At 46.6% G+C, this 19,952-nt stretch overlaps 1 protein-coding gene across 2 annotated transcripts in view; it reads right to left on the bottom strand.

Moving 5' to 3' along the window:
• Positions 1-384: 384 nt before the first annotated feature.
• Positions 385-19,952, bottom strand: part of Col15a1 (collagen type XV alpha 1 chain) — a 105,834-nt gene continuing 86,266 nt past the window's right edge. The window contains exons 29-40 of one of the 2 annotated variants that reach the window (XM_034502627.2): positions 18,131-18,176; positions 15,352-15,432; positions 14,854-14,903; positions 14,325-14,417; positions 13,510-13,654; positions 9,729-9,793; positions 6,972-7,100; positions 6,775-6,834; positions 5,841-5,900; positions 3,044-3,229; positions 2,719-2,834; positions 385-1,451 (exon numbers count right to left, since the gene is read on the bottom strand). In XM_034502627.2, the coding sequence (XP_034358518.2) occupies positions 1,238-1,451; positions 2,719-2,834; positions 3,044-3,229; positions 5,841-5,900; positions 6,775-6,834; positions 6,972-7,100; positions 9,729-9,793; positions 13,510-13,654; positions 14,325-14,417; positions 14,854-14,903; positions 15,352-15,432; positions 18,131-18,176 (1,245 nt within the window). In that variant the 3' untranslated portion in view covers positions 385-1,237. The remainder of the gene's footprint in view (positions 1,452-2,718; positions 2,835-3,043; positions 3,230-5,840; positions 5,901-6,774; positions 6,835-6,971; positions 7,101-9,728; positions 9,794-13,509; positions 13,655-14,324; positions 14,418-14,853; positions 14,904-15,351; positions 15,433-18,130; positions 18,177-19,952) is intronic. The other variant, XM_076935002.1, reaches the window with a different exon arrangement.

Below are 19,952 nucleotides of genomic sequence, written 5' to 3' on the forward strand. Positions count from 1 at the left end.
CCCTGCACATGACAGCTGTCTGACTGGACCTGAGCCTCCACTTCCGTTTTTTCCTTATTTATAAAGTGGAGATTTAAAACGTACCCACTTTGCAGATCTGGGGGACCTCGTTTACCGATGATTAACTTTTCCTGAGTGAAGCTGATACTATGTGTGCCTATGCCATGTCTGTGAGAGAGACAGAGAGCCCAGAGTCATGCACTAAGACCCTGGTGAAACCACAGCAGAGCTCGCCTCCCACTCAGAGTCATTGTCAATTCACCCCCGCCACTCTTCAATTCTTCAGTGAATTGTCCCCAGGGCTAGCACACACACACCCAGGCCACTTCTGTCTCAGTGGCAAGGAATGAAGGACTCAGGGGAAAGACGTCAAACAAAAGAAAGCACCTGGAAAAGATGTCTTTATGTTCTTACACAGAAAAAGATATCAAAGTCTATAGCACAATGATACAGATTTTTCAGAAAATTCGTCTCAACGAATCTGTTTCAGCTGCAGTCGTAATTCAAGACTTGCCAAATGGAAATCATAAGATCGGGGCAGAGAATGGAAGGGGGAGGAGCAAGGGAAAGGTTAGGATTCTGTGCTGTTTCTTTCCTAGAGTTTTAACTTCTCAGCAAGTCAGAATTACAACAGATGCCACGCTCAACTATGACTGGGTAAACAGGCAGAAATCTATAGCATGATGGCAGTAATATTTTAGTGGGGACTACATTAAAGCCCGATATCGGAGGAAACATGAGCAGTGTCTTCTGAGCAGATTCCTTTCTCTGGCTGTATGGATGTGCATGGAATCGCCAAGCACTTGGTTCACACATAACTTAGGAAGGGGCTGTGTGTCTAAAAGCTGATCTTGTAAGCAAACACAAAGGACATCTTACACTCAACAGCCATGGTTGGAAGGAAGAAATTACTTTCTAAAGAATACACTGGGCAATCATGCCGGCCTCTGTTTTCAGACTGCCCTACACTGTGTCAGGGATGTGTTCACACTGCGGGGGAGGGGGGCACTTCCTGCAGAATCTAGCACCAATATGTAGATTGGATTTGACTTGGATCTGAGTCCCTTCTGTCTTTCCTTTTGAGTATATTGAGGTATGTTTTCTTTGGTTTCTCTTTTGACAGATGTGTAATATAAAAAAAAAACCAAACTTGTAATATTTACAACATTTTAGACTTCAGTGTCAACTCTTCACATAAGAAATATTAGAACACTCTTTAAGAATCACAGGAAGGTTATCACTTCCTAGTGTCTGTCATGAAACTGTTTTCGATGCACAGAACAATTAGCCTATTAGCGCAGCTATAAGCTTTCTGGTCCAGAATCTTCCCTGTGCTCAGTGGGGAGGCAAATCCTGTTACTGCCATGTCTGTGGTTCTCCAGGCTTCGCAGTACTTGTCCACAAGACGGACCCCATGGGGGTTGGAGCCATGCCAGACAACCTTCTGGGGCCTAGAAAGGAAATTTATAGTGTTACTTTTTACATGGCATGTTTAATAACATGAAGTTCTTTATTTCTTTTTATTTTATTTGACAGTGTGTGTGTGTGTGTGTGTGTGTGTGTGTGTGTGTGTGTGTTTCAGAGCTCAACGCTGGATATTGTCTCAATCATTCCCTACCTCATTTTTTGAGGCACAGTCTCTCACTGAACCCAGAGCTTGCCGATTTAGTTAGATTTAATGGCCACTAAACCCCAAGGACCCACCGATCTCTACCACTCAGTGCTGGAGTTTCAGATGTGTGCTGCCCCATCTGGCTATTAGACAAATGATGGAGAGCTGAGCTCAGCTCGCCATGCTTGTGCAGCAAGCACGTGGCCCACTGAGCCATCACCCTAGTTCCTAAGTAGCAATTCTTTGTGGTGTATCTTGGTGAGCAAGTTAGCATACGTATAGCAGACATGTTCCTTCTTATCCATAGTTCAATGCCAAATCCTTTCTTTAGCCTTGTGGTTGTTACCTGCTTTCTATTCTGCAGACATACCCTGCCTGCAGACATACCTGCTTGCAGTGCATCCTTAGGTTGCACAAATCTGGACCATTGCTCCTGAGGTCACTTGTTGGGTAGCCTCTTCCATGGTCAGACTTGTGACTCCCTCACATCTTAGGGGCCCCCTCTTGCAGGCTCTACTTTTGATTCTCACCCTAAAAAATGGATACCTCCTCTCTGTTCCAATTACCAGCTTTCTTCTCTATTTTAAAACTACAAAACTGTCCACATTGATACATAGTCTATTACCTATTGCCCCTTGATGCTGGGAGTCCTTAAAGTATAGGGTCGTGTGGGTCTACTATTGTGCCTTCCAGCCCTGGATTCATTTGTGTTGTAGCATAGGCACTGAGTATTACTGCCTACTGTGTTCTCACCCATGGGCATATGCACAACTGCCCTATGGTATCCTTATGACTGTGCTCATCTGACAGGCAAGGCCACTCATGGAGTGAAGTGCCCTATGGTATCCTTATGACTGTGCTCATCTGAAGGCGGCTCATGGAGTGAAGTGCTTTGCCCAGGTCTTATCATGAGCTACTAGACCTGGGGCTTCTGGTTTCAAGGTCATGGTTTTCCCATGACTCAGCTCCATGACTCAGCTGCTTTACTGTAGCTTCACCCTGGCAGTGTTCGGGGGTGGGGTGTAGCTGATACAGGCATCTCATTGTTAGAACACATCCTAGACATGCCTATCATGCTATGTCACAGGGCCTGAGCCTGCACTTACCAGGAAGGGTCAGTCATCACATCTCGGCCATCAAAGGAGTATAGTGGAATGTGTGTGTTGAATTGACCTCCATCACCAGAAAATATTGAGTCCCAGTTGTTGAAAAGCACTTGGCCCTACAAGGACAAATGACACATTTAGGGTTAGGCTCCTTCTTCTTGGTTCAGATGCTACTTCTGGAGTCCCCAGCTCAGAGAGGAAAGTGAATTGAAAAGAGGGAAGATATGGCTTGGAGCTATGGTTAATTGCATGAAGTGGCAAATGCTCGGGTCACTTGGGGGAACTGGGTGTGCCTGAAGGCAGTGATGACAGGGTTCACATTTACCTTGAGGTTCACAATTGGAAGGCCGAATCTCTCTGCCTTCCGCACGACTGTGGAGAGATCCTGCAAGTGTGATGACAAAAACGCTCGGAAGGTGGACAGTAGTCCTGCAGCCCTGGCCTGCTGAAAGCACTGGAAATCAGCTCGGATGTCCCCAGCCACCGGTGTGTTCAGAGCAACCAGGTGCAGCTGCAAAGAGTAATACAGTGTGGTTAGCAGCTCCACCCACCGCCTCCTGTCCTGAGGAAGAGGCCCACTTCTGGCTGCAAGGTGTGACCCAGGTGCAACTGTCCATGCTCAATCTTAGCACTCCAGCCCCTTCCTGCTCTGTGAACAGCCATTGGGGTGAGAATGTCTTTCTTAGATTTAATAAAAGATGTAAAATTCTCCTCAGACTGAGGAGCCCTTTGGAGGTCTAGTTTGAGTGTACAGGCCATGCTTGAACACTCTGGATATGTTCCCAGCCTAGCCATCAGCATGGCTTCTTAAGTTGGCTTTGTCCTGGCTCCCATTCCTGACACTTTGTTCATCAACCCCAAATCAAAGCCATTCTGGAGTTTGGTTTGGTTTGTACATTGGCATCCATTTCCTCCCTCCAGCCCTTTCCGCTGCCATTCTATATGAAATACAGTCCATGGCCTGAGGATGTTTACTCTCCCACTCTCTAGATGCATCTAAGGAGTGACAAGATGGCATTGACATCCAAATGAACCTCTACACACACACAGACACAGACACAGACACATACACACACACACACACACACAGAGAGAGAGAGAGAGAGAGAGAGAGAGAGAGAGAGAGAGAAGACATAGAGTGTGTCATACTCATCTCACACACAAAATAGTTATACTATTTAAAAAGCAAAAACCAATACACTGCTTTAAATCTCCATTGGCCACTTTACTGACTTCTTGGGCTCATTGAAGGTTTACCTAAATTTACTTCTCTCTCCCTTGAGCATTTTCTCCTCAGCTTTCTAGAATCATTTTGGCTTCATAAATGCTTTACTCTCTCTTATAAACCCGCTTTTCAGTCATTTTTGTTCCCCAGGCAGCCTTTGACTCTGGAGTACTTTGTTTGGCCCTCCTTCTTTGTCTTAGGAGGGTGAAGCTTCTCATTTGCCTCTCGGGTTTCTTCCATCAGCCTCTCTTTGGTTCCGTCCATGCAGCTTCTCTTTGGGACTCCTCCATCCCCATCACAATGGCCACAGCACTGATGAAGGTCTCCAGGCGGGTTTCAGACATTTCTAGTCCTCTCTCTCACTCCTACTTTCACTTGAATGTCCTGGGACCACTTCAGACTTGCTCTTTGAACCCAAGGTCTTCTCTGGACATGTTAGCATTCCAGAAAGCACATTTTTGTGCTGTGTGGCTTGCACCTTGCTCTCTGAAGGCCTTAGGCCTTTGACTGTATCTCCTGGCTGTTCTTTATTGGAGTGGAAATGAGTAGTTGATGTAAGATAGACTATGGGCAGTGCTTCTCCCAAGGTTCTGAAATGACTTAGGCAGACTGGGCTCTTCCGCCACAAGGTAAGAGAATTAGGGCACAAGATAGTGCTGTGGCAACCCTGATGTGTGTGTAAGCTGATGTGTACCATGCCTGCATGTGTAAGGGAGAGATGGGGACAGGAAGAGAAATTCTTATACAAGGAGTCTATGGAAATAACAAAATGACTGAGAGCAGAAAAGAGAGTTCCCAGGCTGGCTGTACTTCATGTGATCAAGTTCTATGAAGTCCCTGGAGTGACAGGGCTATGATCTTTATTTATACTAGTGATAGAGTGGGGCTGAGTCTGAAACCACTTTGTGTCAGATGACGCCCGTGACTACTGGATCACCCCAGTGGGAATTTGGGCATCACCTCTGTCTCACTCATTCCCATGGCAGCCAGAACCAAACTGGCTTCTCTTGGCTCTTCGTGTCTCTCCAACCAGCCCTTATCTGCAGCTTACTGCTTTATACCCCTGCTTCTGCACTTTCTAATCCTCTTACAAACTCCAACCAAAGTCATTTCAAAGCACCAATCTTACCACATCCCCTTGTTCAGCTTTCAACTTATGGGCAGCTCCCATTGCTTGTAGGAAAGAGGCGAACTCCCTAGCTCTGGCCCTTGTTCACTATTACAACCTAATCATTTGCCTTTGCTGTAAAGACTACTCCTCCAGCCAGTTTAAAATGCAGCACAGGAAGGACCCGTGCACACGCACGCACGCACGCGCGCACGGACACACACACACACACACACACATACACACACCCCACCCTCCCATGATCCACCTTCCCCTCTGCCTGGAATTCCTACTTTTGTTTTTTCCTGCTTGGCTCACTCTTGAACTCCAGTGTCCTTTAGGTCTGAATCTAGAGGTCACCTACTTCAGAATGACTTCCTTCATCTTTCTGGTAACCCCAGCATCTTGGGTTTGTCTCACTCAAAGGCTTAGCACATGGTGATACAACTGTCTATTCTGGGTGCGCACCCGCCTGGCTAGCTTCTAAGCAGTTGGGTGGTAAGAACTATTTATCCGTTAAGAGCACTGGCTGCTCTAGCAAAGGACTGGACTGGTTTCCCAGCACTCACATGGTGGCTCATAGTTGTTTGTAACTCCAGTTAGAAGACATGGAATTTCCTCTTCTCACCCTCACAGGCATCGAGAGACACACACGGAGCACATACAACCATGTAGACAAAACCACTCACATACGTGAAGCAAAACAAAACACTAGATACGGAACACAGGGTGTCTAGCACTTACAGGCACACTCATTATCTGCAAAGGAAATGTATGAATTGTACTTACAACAGGCCTCTCGTAATTGGCACTTAGAATGGGGTTCAGTGGAGGCCGTGGCTGGAACGGCTGAGACATGAAAGGGAAAGGTTATAGTATGAATACACATTCAATCGCTTCTGCAGAGTACAATGAAGTATAAGTACCCTGGCACGATACTTTAAAGAGCTGGGCATTGCCTTCAACTGTGACTTTTACATGGGAGGACTTTTATAGCCAAACAAAAAGTCACCAGGAAAGGAGGATGTGTCCTCAAGATCTGTTAAGATCCCTGTGCTGGGGACGCAGAGGACCTCAGATTAAAAGTCAACATGTCTTCCTCTTTAAAAATTCAGTTTTGTAATCTGAAAAATGGGGTGATAGTAGTAGCCTCAAAGGGTTGCAACGGCAACCCTTTGTCTATCCTCAGTTATGGTAGTGAGTAAAAGTTAAGGGTTTGCCTGGCAGGTGTGGTGGCAACACACCTTTAACCCAAGCATTCAGGAGGCAGCAGCAGGTGAATCCAGGCTGGCCAGAACTACCAGTGAGATCTTGTCTCAAAATAAATAAGTGAAGGAGGAAGAGAAGGAAGGAGGGAGGGAGGGAAGGTGGGAGAGAGGGAAGGAAGAAAAGGAAAGAGGGAGGAAGAGAGGGTGGGAGAGAGGAAGGGAGAGAGAGAAGGAGGGAGAGAGGAAGGGAGAGAGAGAAGGAGGGAGAGAAGGAGGGAAAGAGGGAGGGAGAAAGAAAAGGAGGGAAGGAGGGACTCTTCTACATGGCTTGTGAGTAAATTGAGAACAAGGGTCTCCAGTGTCCAGCTCTCCTTCCACTCTGTGGTGATAATGTCCTATTTAGAAATTACTGGGTTTCCACCAAGTACTAAGTCATACAGAGCAGGCTTAGAGAGCTTAGTGCAGGGCCCTCTAAGGGGGCAGGAAGCTCAGGGAGTGGGCAGGGGACTACTCACATTGCTGGAAAGTGCTGGTGGTGGGGGACTGTCATCAGGAATGGGGATCAGTTCTCCCAACTGCAAGAGAAGGAAGATATTGCCAGTGAAACAGCTCCAGGAAAGTGCTCCCACGAACTGGCCCCGATGGTGAGGGTACTTTTTATACCAGAGGGGATTTGGAGGGCAGAGGGCTGCATAGGAAGGTTAAGAATTACCTGTAACTTTTTCCAACCATCTCGGACACGAATGAAAAATTCCCCACTGTCCCTTAGGTAGATGAACGTCCCTTCTATGACCAAGTGAGCTTTCTGTAGCATGTCACTCATGTCATTGAGTGCTGTGACCTGTCAGATCATTTAAATTCAAAACTATTACCAAGCAGTGGTAAAATGTGATGCACTCACCCTTCTATAAATAACCCCTCATTCAAGAAAAAGGTTTATTGCATTAGGCAATGATACTTTACTAATAACTAAAGTTCGTTTTCAGTGTTTTGGCTCAGACCCAGAGCCTGTGCATGCTAGGCAAGTGCTCTACCACTAAGTTACATCATCAGACCCTGGCTGTTCTCTCTTTCTCTTTCTCTTTCTCTCTGGGTGTGTATGTGTGTGAGTCTGTGTGTATGTGTGCATGTGTGTGAGTGTATGTGTGTGTATATGTGTGTGAGTATGTATGTTTGTGTGAGTATGAGTGTGAGTATGAGTGTGTGTATGAGTGTCTGTGTATGACTATGAGTGTGTGTGTGTGTGAGTTTGAGTGTGTGTGAATGTGTTTGTATGTATATGTTTATGTGTATGAGTGTGTGAATGAGTGTGTGAGTATACAGTATGTGTATGAGTGTGTGTATTTGAGTGTATGTGTGAGTATAAGTATGTGTGTATGCAAGTGTGTGTATATGTGTGTATGAGTTTGAGTGTGTGTATGAATGTGTGTATGTATGTGTATTTATGTGTATGAGTGTGTATGTGTGTGTTAGTGTGTGTGTATGAGTGAGTGTGTGAGTATGAGTGTGTGTGAGTGTGTGTATGTGTATGAGTTTGAGTGTGTGTGTGTGAGAGAGAGGATGAGTGTGTGTGTGTGTGTGTGTGTGTGTGTGTGTGTGTGTGTAGGGATGTGCCGGGAGTAGACATGGGGTATCTTCTATTATCACTTGCTCTTACTGTGTGAGACAGGGTCACTCATGGAACCCAGCACTGACTGACTGGCTGCACTGTCCATCCAGTCAGCTCTGGTGACTCACTTGCCTCTGCTCCCACTCCTCTAGCACTAAGTTACAACTGTAATGTGCAACTACACATAGCTTTTTATAGTTTTAAAGTGGATACTGGGGGTCTGACTGGGATTTCCATGCCTGTGTGCCAGGCACTGTATCCACTGATCTGTCTGTCTCCTTAGTCCCCAGGATTTTGAGGCAAGTTTTCACTATGTAGTCAGGACATGCCCTGAACTCATAATCTGTCTACGTCAGCCTCCCCAGTGCTGGGATTTCGGGAGTGTGCTATCATGCTTGGCTAAGGGAGTTGTTCCATGAAATGAAAACATGCATTGCTTTGAACCACAAATTTAAATTATAAAAAAAATGAATAAAAACACAAATGATAATTTCCTGTGAAGATAGAGATGTAGCAACAGAGTTGTCTTTGCTGGGTTTTGGTTTTAGCAAAATCATCAATCCGCTGCTTTCTTTTGCCACTTGTGTTGATTTTAAACACAGCTCTGCGGCAGCTACACTGGCTAATGGCGTCAGCTCACGTTCCTTAGTGACTTTCAAATTCATTTTCATTTGGGATAAGAAATGCAAGCAAATGGGCAATTATACTTAGCACTTAGTCTTCTGTCTAGCTGGATGGCTGCAATATTAAATGTGTGTTAAAAAAAAACGGGGGCTTGTAGTGTCTCTGTCTCAAAAAGTTGCCTAAAATAAGAATGGCAACCGTTTAGCATATCTAGAAGCAGATTCAGGAAGCTGAAGCTGCAGAAAAAATATTCTGAATAGCACCAAGCCTTAAGAAACTACCAGCCGGGAGTCTCATTGTAACTGAGGAAAAAAATATTTAAAAAAGAAAAAAAAAAACAATCTCAGCTTGACAATAATAATATTCATCAAAATGGCAAAGGAAGCCCCCCTAAAGTAGCCACATAGCCAAATTTTGTCATCTGCTGGACAGTTCTGTCTTTTGAAAGTCAACCTTTTTAAGAATGAAACCCAGTAACCACCAAAGAGACTCCCAGGACTGCTGGTGTTTGGTCTAGGTCTGGATTGGTTGTAGGTCTGGTGGGGGTTTGTCTGTGTCTCTGAACATTGCTAACAGTCCAGGTGAGCCACACCCACTACACTGCACTGTGGGGCAGTGAATGCACCTGAGCCATGCTCCAGCTGAACAACTCAAAGCAGGTGTGACCAGCAAAGCACCTGTGCATGCTGTTCACACACGTGTGCATGCTGTTCACACACGTGTGTGCTGTTCACACACGTGTGCGTGCTGTTTTTAAAAGTAGAGCATGGCTGAGTTTTAGCCAATTAAAAGCGCATAGGCTACAACTTCAACGAGTCATTTTGTTTTCTGTAGCTCTTTATTGAACAAGTCACCTGAACAGGAAATAAATGACTATCTACAATTGGTGGAATGGCACATTTTATTGTCATGGGACTTTATTTATTTAGACATAGTGTGTCTAACTTTTATATTCTGAGGACAACCTTGAATTTCTGATTCTCCTGCCTCTACCTCCTAAGTGTTAGGGCAGAAGACATGTGCCACCATGCCTGGTTTCATGTGGTGCTGGAGATCAAACCTAAGGCCTCCTGCATGTTAGGAAAACAGTCTGCCAACTGAAGAACATCCCAACCCCTGGCAGAGCTCTAATTTGAAAATAAAAGGGATTCCAGCCCCAGTCCCTCCCCATCCCCCTACCAAGACACAGCCAGTGGGCCTATCTAGTGTAGAGTTGCTACTATACAAGATACTGACCAAGTTTCTGGATCCAGGGAGTCCTGGCTGTCCTGGAGGGCCAGGTGGGCCAGGAAGGGCCACAGCTGGGACAAGACAAAAGAGAGAAGTGATATAAAGCATAGTGTCTGGTACAGGGGTCTCTGCTGACTCCCAGAGCGGTGCTCACAGTTCATTCCATGCTATGGCCTATCCACCATGCAGATTAAAGCTATGCATACTGACTGGCTTCGGGGGAAGAGATGAAATTATTCACTACCACCCTGGATGAACTGCACCCCATAATTGGTCAAGACTATAAGTAAAACCCATTAGTGGTTAATTGTAAAAGCCAGGTTGAGTCAAATTTTCTGTCACATCCTTGAAAATACCCTGACTCATACAAAAAGCATGTGACCACCATTTAGAGGAAGTAGGCTCCAAAGAGGAAGAGAAAGGGCTGGGCTGTGGGGAGAAACCAGGTTGGTGGAGACAGGAGTACAGGTCTTGGGGCCAGGAAAAGACCAGGTTGCTAATTGCCAGCTGCACACTTCAGGAAACAGCGGGCTCTCAAAAGTTGTTTACGAGACACACATCCTTGCACTACATCCAGCAGACATCCCTTGCACTACAACATTCTACTGGTAGGCTGGTGAGAACCAGCAAAGTTCAGGCTAGGTGTGCACATTGCAAACTGCCTAGGGCTTCTTAGTTCCTCTCCCGTCACAAGGCCCTTAAAAATAAGCTCAAGGCTGCCATATTGATCCCCAGAAAAAAAATGATGGGGCATGAGTGCCCAACTGAAAAGCTCCTGTCTCAGACAAACACAGAACTACTGAATTTCCCTTTGTTTTTCTTCTGCCTCTCTAAGCCCATCCTCTTCAGAATCTCCAAAGCTCTGGACAGATAGATATAAGGGTGTCTCGGTAAGTCCTAGAAAATGGATCCATTAATTCTTCAGGCCACTGCAAGCAAATCTTCAGTTCCAAAACAGGGCTTCAGTGTCCACACATAGATGGTAAGTGGCCAGTGGGTACAAAGTAAGGGGAAGACTTGGATTTTGGTTCCAGCCATGTGTCCCCTAAGCATGAATGACCTTGAACAAGGCTTTCTGAGCCTCAGTATCGGCCTCCTTGGAGTTACAATAATGTCCACTTCATCTCCCTTCAGCACCGCTGTGCAAGTGTTTTATAAACTGTGACTTGTCATGCATCACAGGAAAGGCAATCTATGCTCAAGGCAGCAAGGTGTCTGGATCCCCTGAAGTGGTGCTTCCGTGGACAACAGATCCTCTGTCTCCTGCATTTACCCTGCCGACCCCCTGTATCTCCTGCACTGCCTATTTATCCAATAAGTCCCTGTAGCCACATCTGGTTTTATCTGCCTACCTAGCACCTGTCTTTGCATGATCAAAGTTCTTGTGGTTTTCTCTTGAAGTCTTTCCCTTCACAACCACAACCATTTCCTGACAGAATGAGCTACTGTGTTCCCAAGTGGTCCTACCTCCTGACTATAGGTAATTGGTCCGAAGTCGACACCTAGCTCAAGATAAGCCGATTAGAATCTTTTCCTGGAACTGTCCTATCCCAAGACATTTCAGACTAAAGTCAACAAAGAAGCCCATGATTTCCAGTTCACAGTGGCAGCACTAAGCTGTCAGCAACCATCTTCCCTTCTGTGCAGAGGGTGTGGTCTGTGGAGAGCTAGCATGAAGCTGGTACACAAAGAGAGATAAAAGATAGCCAGAGCATCCTTAAATGGTCTAGTCTTAGGTTCAAGCTGTTCTTGGGTTCCAGTTGCTGGTCTAATCACCTCACAAACTGATTGCATAGCCCCTCCTTCTAGCCAGCCGACATCCCTTTCACTCAACCTGATTTGAGCCTTGTTTCTGCTTTCAACCAGGAGAGCCAAGGCCACATTGAAGCCAACCCCAAGGTCACCACCTCTCTCCGATACCCAGGCTCTGTGGGATCCCACCATATGTGTTCCACCACACCCGGCTCATGACAATGCAATCAGCAAGAAACACCCCTGTACTGCTACCGCATGAAGGCATGCTTCAGAGTTTTTTTTTTTTTTTTTTTTTTTTTTTTTTTTTTTTTTTAAGTTTTAGAATATTTACATGCACATGGCATATCTTGGGGATAGGCCCAGAGTCATAAACTAAAAATAATTTTATGTTTCACTTATTAATTTTGGTATGGTCCTGGGGATTGACTTCAGGGCTTCTGATATGCTGGAGAAACACCTTTTTACCAACATAAAGCCCAAGCCCTTGATGATTTTAATAATAATTTTGGACATTAAACAGTTTCAGGGGACAGAGTTTCCATCTGTGGCACCCTATCAGGCTTTGGACACCAGAGTACTTCAAACTTTGAGCTTTTGGAGTCTAGGGATGTTCAGCTTCATTGGTCACCATGGAATGTCCACTGAGTGAACATTAAGAAAAGCATAGGCCTTGGAGCTATGGGTGTCTGGGCTTTGATTCTGTACCATTTATTAGCTATAAAATGAAGTTACAAGTCTTCTTCACGTGTGTGTGTTTGTGTGTGTATATGTGTGTGTGTGTTTGCACATGTATACATACCCAGGGTGTGTGCAGGCCAGAGGGCAACCTTAGGTGTTAGTCTCTCTCAGATGCCTCCTGTTTTTGTTTTTAAGACAGGGTCTTTCAATGGCCTGGAGCTGACTGACATGAGCCTCAGGGATCCTCCTGTCTCTACCTCTCTAGCACCGTGGTTATAAGTGTGCGCCACATCTGATTGTTTTGCATAAGTTCTGGGGATCTTGGATCCTCATGCTGGCATATGGAGCTCTTTATGGACTGAGTTACCTCCCCAGGCCTTGTTATTAGTATTCCTGAATTACCAGAGCACTGTAGTAAAATGGTCAGTACATTTCCTGGCACTTGGTATTGTTCAATGATTGGCTAACTCATTTTTCCATTTGTACCCTAGAAGTTCCAAGGGCAGAATGGAATTCTACACCAAGAGTGACTATTAATACTGGTCATTTAGCCACTGTGCTGGGTAGTTTTATGTCAAACTGACAGTTAAAGTCATCTGAGAGAAGGGAGCCTCAGTTGAGAAAATACTTCCATAAGACCAGACTGGTCACAAGCCCACAGGATATTTTCTTAATTAGTGATTGATGTGGAAGGGCTGGGCCCAGCCCATTGTGGGTCATTCCAAACCTGGCTTAGTGGTCTTGGGTGCTATAAAAAAGCAGGCTGAACAAGCCATGAGAAGCAAGCCAGTAAATAGCACCCCTCCATGAGCTCTGCATCAGCTCCTGCTTCCAGGATCCTGACCCACTTTGAGTTCCTGACCTGACTTCCTTCAGTGAAGAGCAGCAGTATGGCAGTGTAAGCCAAATGAACCTTTCCTCCCCAACTTGCTTTGGTCATAGTGTTTCATCACAGCACTAGTAACCCTAACTAGGACAGCCAGATTTTTAAGGCATTGACAAAACAGCCAGGAAGGTTCTAGAATACATAGAAAGATGCTTAAAGCTATTACTCACTAGGAAACCCCAGAAAACCATAGTGAGCTAGCACATCACAGCCATCAGGACTGAGCCAGTATAACTACAAGTGCTGCCGAAGATGACTTGTGAGCACCTTTAACATTACTGGGTCGTACACTTGAAGTAGATGTCTGTTATAATATCTGAACTGTATCCATTTTAAAGAAGTAAAGATGGTAGGCTTCATCCAGCATACAGCTCTCTATCAAACAAAGAGACTCTGACATGCCACCCAGGTGTGTCACCCTGAGCCCGGAGGCAGAGAGAGCAGGAAGAGGCATCACACAGTACTAACCTGCACCCAGAATGGCAGGAGGTCCTGGTGGCCCAGGGGGTCCCGGTGGTCCAGGAGCACCAGGTCTCCCAAAGCCAGGTGGCCCAGGCAGGCCTGGAATTCCTGGGGGACCCTGAGGCCCCACAACAGCCTCTCCTTTCTGTCCCTGTTGAGGCAAGCACATAGTTATGGAGAAACCTCTCCTCTTAGGATGTTTGTAAAATCCAGTAATTCCAGATGGTGTCAGTTCCAGCAAGCATCAGCCTAGATATGGAATCCAATGACACTAGCAAGCCCAGGCATCCAGAGGGCCTTGGAGATCTAGTCTGGCCTTCTCATTCCACACAAGGAAGAACTGAATCCTCAGAGTGGAGAGGACTTGCCTCAAGCCACAGTCAAGTTAGGTCATAAACGTGGGACAAACCTTGGTCTTCTCTCATGGCTTGCTGACCTTCCTCCCATCTCCTGTAGATAAACTCTACAGGTTTGGCCTTCAGTCAAACATCAGAAGAATCAAGAGTCCTTCTAAAGACATTGCCAGAACCTTCTGTTCATCCTCTGAGATAACTTCTCACTATTGACAGCTCTGGTCATAGAGTAAACTTGCCACAGTGTACATGGCTGGTACCTGCTCACTCACTGCACACAGCCTGGGTGACTCTAAAGGCTGAGTTAACCTCCCAGCAACCAGTGACACACAGGAGAGCCTGCTCATCCCAAAGTCTGGCCTCCAGCATGTACAACACTGACTTGGACTCGAGAAGCACCTACTCAAGTTGGGGGTGGGGCACAGGAAAAGCCATCCAGGAAAAGGTCCCCAGGGAGTCACTACTCACAACCAGGCCTGGGTGTCCTGGTAGGCCGGGAGGCCCTGATACAAAGAGGTTGTTGCTGGATTCCCCTCTGAATGCAGCATCTCTGTTCTCCCCCTGGAAGAGAAACCATGGAAGGTTGCAGTAATCCTGGCCTGAACTCTTTCTCAGAGAAACTCAAGAAACTGAGGCACAGGCTGCTATAGTTTTAGTAGCACTCAGGGGGTGCTGATGTTGGAAACACCATCCCTGAACGCTTATGTTGCTGACACTGAGAGGTGAAGTTTATGGGTTATAGGAGCAGCTTGTAATTGAGGGAGTAGCTTTGCTATAAAAGTCGGCCCTCCTCTGGCATCCTTGCTCTGTCTTGCTGTGTGAGTCCTGCATAGCCTTGCGACTCTGCAGAATCCCAACCAGTATAGTTGCCAGACTTCCAGAACCGTGTGCTGGAGAAACCATTATTCTTTCCAAGTTACCCAGTCTATGGTATTCAGTTACAGCAACAGCAAACAGACTAGGATAATAGACCAGATGTTTAATAACGAACATTTACCTTCATGCTGTTGAGAAAATGTCTCAGGTAAGCTGGATCAACTGGAGGGCCTGTAGAAGAAATGCTTTGTAAGTCACCAACTTAATGGCAGAGATTTCAAAGAGTTTCCAGGTTAGTAACCATGGTGTTCATGTAGTAAAAAGTGACACTGTGTTGGTTTACTAGGGTTGACACTAGGCTTGGAAGCGTCTCCAGACCTAATCACAGCCCCACTACACAGGGACTGTAGAATCCTGGGCAAGCCCCTGATTCTCTGCCATATTTCACATAGGAATAATAGAAAGTCAGCCCCCACCCTATCCCCAGCCTGTAGTTCTGGGCTGGAAGCCAGGGTCCTGAGCATACTAGGAAAGTACTCTACCTTCTGCCCTAGCCCCTGCTCTGTCCATAGTGTCCTGCTTTGGATGCGTCAGGCCTGTAACTGATTCTCACTAGAACCCTCTGTGATTGTGGGTAGTTAGTCTGACTCGGCAAGGCCTGGAGCAGGGGCAGGCATACCTGGTGGTCCTTGAGCTCCTTGGTCCCCCTTTTCTCCTTTTGAGCCAGGAAGACCCCATGACCCTTTCTCTCCTTTAACACCTGTCACCGAACACACACCAACAGTTAAGGACAAGGAAAAACAGTTTGTGAAAAATCAGCTTTTTGAGCTAACCCCTGTAGCAAAGTCCAACAGAGCAGAAGGCCTCTAAGAGGCCAGCAGATAGAGAGTGAGAGGATCATAATCCCTGCTTCAGACAGGTCTCCAGATCTTGACTCAGTTCAGTAATGCAGGGTTGTCCCAGAGAAGAGGGACTAAGGACTGAGCCCAGCAGGGACCGTTGTGACCAAGCAGGGGCTGGCTTCTCACTCCCTTGGGACAGTTTGTGAATGCAGTCTTCAGACCCAATCTCACTCAGGTCTCCAGTCTTATGTCCCCTGGGCCTGTGCAGCCTGGTGTCTTGAGGAGCAGATGAACCTCCCAGGGGTGATGATACAGTGCAGCTAAGGGGGCCGAATCATCCACTCATACAGCTGATTGACGGAATAAACATGCACGGTGGGTCACGTGCCTCAGCAATGAGTCTGAGGAGCTGGCCTTCTCCGCCGCCATTTTTTTCTACTCCTCACAAGAGAGACACATGTGACGGAGGCTTATAGGAAAGCAGTGTTTAGGGAGGGAAGGCCTCTTTCCTTTCCCCTGGATGGGAGCTAAAAGTGGATATGGAACCTCCAAATTCATAACCCCTAAAAAGAGTAGTAAATAAATCTTCCAATGTTCTCTAGACTACAGGTAGTATCATAAGGCTGGTAGGCACAGGCTTACTCAACGTAGGAGAAGAGCCAAGAGCACCAGAGGTGTGATGGAACCCACTAGGGAGCAACTGGGAACTACAACCACATGGGCCTGGTTCCACTGATGCTGGGAAGCCACTGAAACTAAGGGCATAGGCAGAGGACTGTGGGTTCCCCCTGAGGCCGCAGCCATCAGTGAAGGATAAGCTAGGGAACAGGGCAACCATAGGTGTTCCTCTGAGATGCAGTAGTAACACCCAGACATGTTTATAGAATACCACCTCTCACCAGGACAAGCACATCTAACAAGTTCTGTTCCTGCCCCTTTTCCCAGGACAGCCTCAAAGGACAGGGAGCAACTGAAGATCTGAGATGACAAACAGAGCTCCCCTTCCTACCCAAGGCCTACCACTGCTGCCACCAGCTAATATAAATCATAATATATGTTCTAATATGAATTATAAATTGGCCAAAGGCAATCATGCTTCTAATCCCAGGTGTCAAGTGGCAGAGGTGGGTGGATCTCTATGAATTCAAGGCCCCTGGTCTACATGAGTTTCAGGCCAGCAAGAGCTACGTAGAGAGATCTTATCTCAAGTGACAACAAAACCCCATAAAACTAAGGTTCACCTGGCACCAAGGAGAAAGGGGCCTTGGTGCAGGTCTGAGGACCAAGTTAGAACATGAACATGACCTGGACTTGATGGCCAAAATGACAAAAAAAAAATGCAGAAGACACCATTAGGGAGACCTCTACCTGTCAGACCAGGTGACATGGCCAAGCTGCAGGGGATTACGGATAAAGACTTTCCCTTGTTTATGATGTCTCAGTTCTCCAATCAAAAGCCACACATTACGTGACAAGGTATGGAGGTCAAAAAGGATTAGAGTGACTGCTTTCTTACAGGTCTGTCCCTTTCTGGTGTGCTCTTGAGAGGCTGAGCATGCTAACACTTACTAACCCCTTTCATTCCTCTCCACCTCACACCTACACACACGCACACGCACACGCACACGCACACGCACACTGAACAAGGTTTCTCACAAGTTCCACCAGGAGGCTGGGACCATGCAGGTTCCAATGGGTTGATGTAGGGCAGATGCTGACCTTGAACTTATGATCCTCTTACCTCAGCCTCTTGAGTACTGGGATTACAAGGATGCGTCACCGTGTCTTGCCTTACCCTCTCCTCACAGCACCGTGGATCAAACCTAAGAACTCACACATGCTAGGGGAGTGCTCTGCCATAGTGCTCTGCCTGGCCTAGAGTCCTGCATTTCAAACATGCTTCCCCGAGATGCTTACATGGATACACTAAGGCAAGGGTCTTCTAAGCATTCATGGTTCTTTCTTGGATTATCTCCTTTGATATCTCTCTCTCTCTCTCTCTCTCTCTCTCTGTGTGTGTGTGTGTGTATGAGTGTGTGTGTGTGTATGAGTGTGTGTGTGTGTATGAGTGTGTGTGTGTATGAGTGTGTGTGTGTGTGTGTGTGTGTGTGAATGAAGATGCAATACCCATGTATGTTAATGTGTGTGAAGATCAGAGAATGTCCTTGGGTGTCATTCCTCCAGTGTCGTCCACCAAGCCCAGTTGTTGTTGTTGTTGCTGTTATTATTATCTTAAATGTGGGTTCTGGGGATTGAACTCAGTACCTCAGGCCTTGCCTTTACTAGCTGAGCAATGCTTTCTGTCCTATAATTAGTTTTAATGGTTCCTGTCACTTGAACTATTTTAAGGACTGAGGAGGCAGAAACAGCATGGGACAGCACCAAGCAGGCATCCACGACTGTCTACTGAACAGATTAGCAAAGGAATGAACAGAGGGAGTGCTTCTTGCTGCCTGGGATACACAGGTACATGAGGAAACCAGGCAGAGGTGTGTCCCACAGCTCAGCTGCCACCCCTCTTCCATGTTCAGTCAGTCCCTCCTGCCACCTCATCTGTGAGGTGGCAGGAACTAGTCAGGAATGTCCCTGAGAAACGGTGAAGAAAAGAGTATGTACCATGGAAAGTGATAAGCTCTGGGTCACCAGGATGAGCAGTACCAACCTGGGGAGAGAGAAAGACCCAGTCAGACACGGGAAACCCTGCCCCAGCATTTGTCTGGGCAGTTACAGTCCTGGGGACATATTGCAGAGAATGAAATGACACAGAGCCAGGCATCTATTTGGCTTTGGAGTCCCAGACCCCCCAGCACGCTCAACACAGACTTCTCGGGCCTTTGTTTGGGAAACCCATAATGTAGCTGACCTCAAGCACACAGCATGGAGATTTCTGGCCAAAAATCTCAGTAAAAGGGAAAACACAAGGCTTTCAGACCGTGTTCGCGAGTGCAGCCACTGCTGAGTGTCTTGGCCCCTTTTCTTATCAATTAGGACTGGCTCACATGTGAGGCCAAGTGTCCAAGCCAGCTCTGAGCCAGTTCTGAAGCTGGGCCAGTCGTCTGCTTTGCTACTGAGTGTAATCAGAGGCAAGCATAAGGCACAGGTCATGGCATCAGTGTCAGCGATCAATAGGTTAATCACTGACAATGGGGCTGTTAATAGATTGGAGGGGCTTTTATGGACTCTCCATTAGGTGACAGAGGTCTGGAATCCCAGCAGTTCTGGATAACACTGTTCAACTGTCTTAGCGTCATTTTTTGTTACTGTGATAGGAAACCCTAACAAAATGGGAGAAAGAGTTTATTTGCTTCACAACTCCAGGTTACAGTCCGTCACTGCTATGATGTCAAGGTAGCATTGCCAGGAAGCAGCTAGTCACATTAAATCCAAGAACAGAGAGCAATGAATTAACATATGCACGTGAGTGCTCAGCTCACTTTCTCCACTCTGAAACAGCTTAGAGTCTCTTGCCTAGGGTATGGTGCCACTCATAGTGGGCACGTTTTCCTGTCTCGGTTTAGGTAATATAGATAATCCCAGGCCAACATGATCTAGACATTTCCTCATCCAGACTCTCTTCTTGGGCAATTCTTGATTGTTCTGTGCCAACAATTAAAGGTAATGGTCCCACTCTGCCTTCATCTTACCCCAGATGATGCTCCTCCTAGATCTGGGACCTTTTCAAGTGATTAAGCAAGGTGGTGGGGGTGTAAACTGTCATGATGTTAAACTGCTGGGACAGGAAGGTGTTTGCAAAGTGCCCGGTATGTTTCTGTTTGATAATGTCTAATTTGAGGGCCGGGTGGGAAACATCCGTCCCTCCATATCCCATGGTGTCCTGGTATGCAACAGGAAATTAAAACAAGAAAACTTACTCCAAACACTTGAGTCTGGCATTGACATTGGGAACTCCGTAACTGCCCCACCATGCCTTGAGTGTAGATATTGCACAGGGTTCCATTATAGGTCATGTAACTGCAGTATCCTTCCCACAACAGTCTGAAGTTTGTGGTGTCCTGTCTCATACTTGGTGTGTTGGGATTGTTTGTGGGAGGTAGTAATGAGGCAGGGCTCTGTGTTGGGAGGAGGGACCTTCATCACTCATAAACGGTGGGACCTAGGCAGCCTACTGGCCTTGTAGGAAGAGATGCACAGCTTTCTTGGAGTATCTCCAGAACCTGCACTTACACCAGATGCTTCTCAACAGTTATCTGTATAAACATGCCCTTGGTGCTGCTGTTGGGCTTACATGGAGCTTCAGCACTGTACCCAGGGGGGATCCGATGCTCTGCCTTCCAGGCTAGTATGCTTGGATGGTGGGCTGCCCACTTGGATGCCTCAAAGGTCAGATTTGGACATAGGCCTAGGCCAACACACAGCCAGCCAGCCTGCATCAGTTAGAAGCATCAGAGACCAGCAGCATTCCCATTCCCCCAGGAAT

This window comes from Arvicanthis niloticus, chromosome 5 (genome assembly GCF_011762505.2).
Source record: "Arvicanthis niloticus isolate mArvNil1 chromosome 5, mArvNil1.pat.X, whole genome shotgun sequence".
Taxonomy (NCBI): domain Eukaryota; kingdom Metazoa; phylum Chordata; class Mammalia; order Rodentia; family Muridae; genus Arvicanthis; species Arvicanthis niloticus.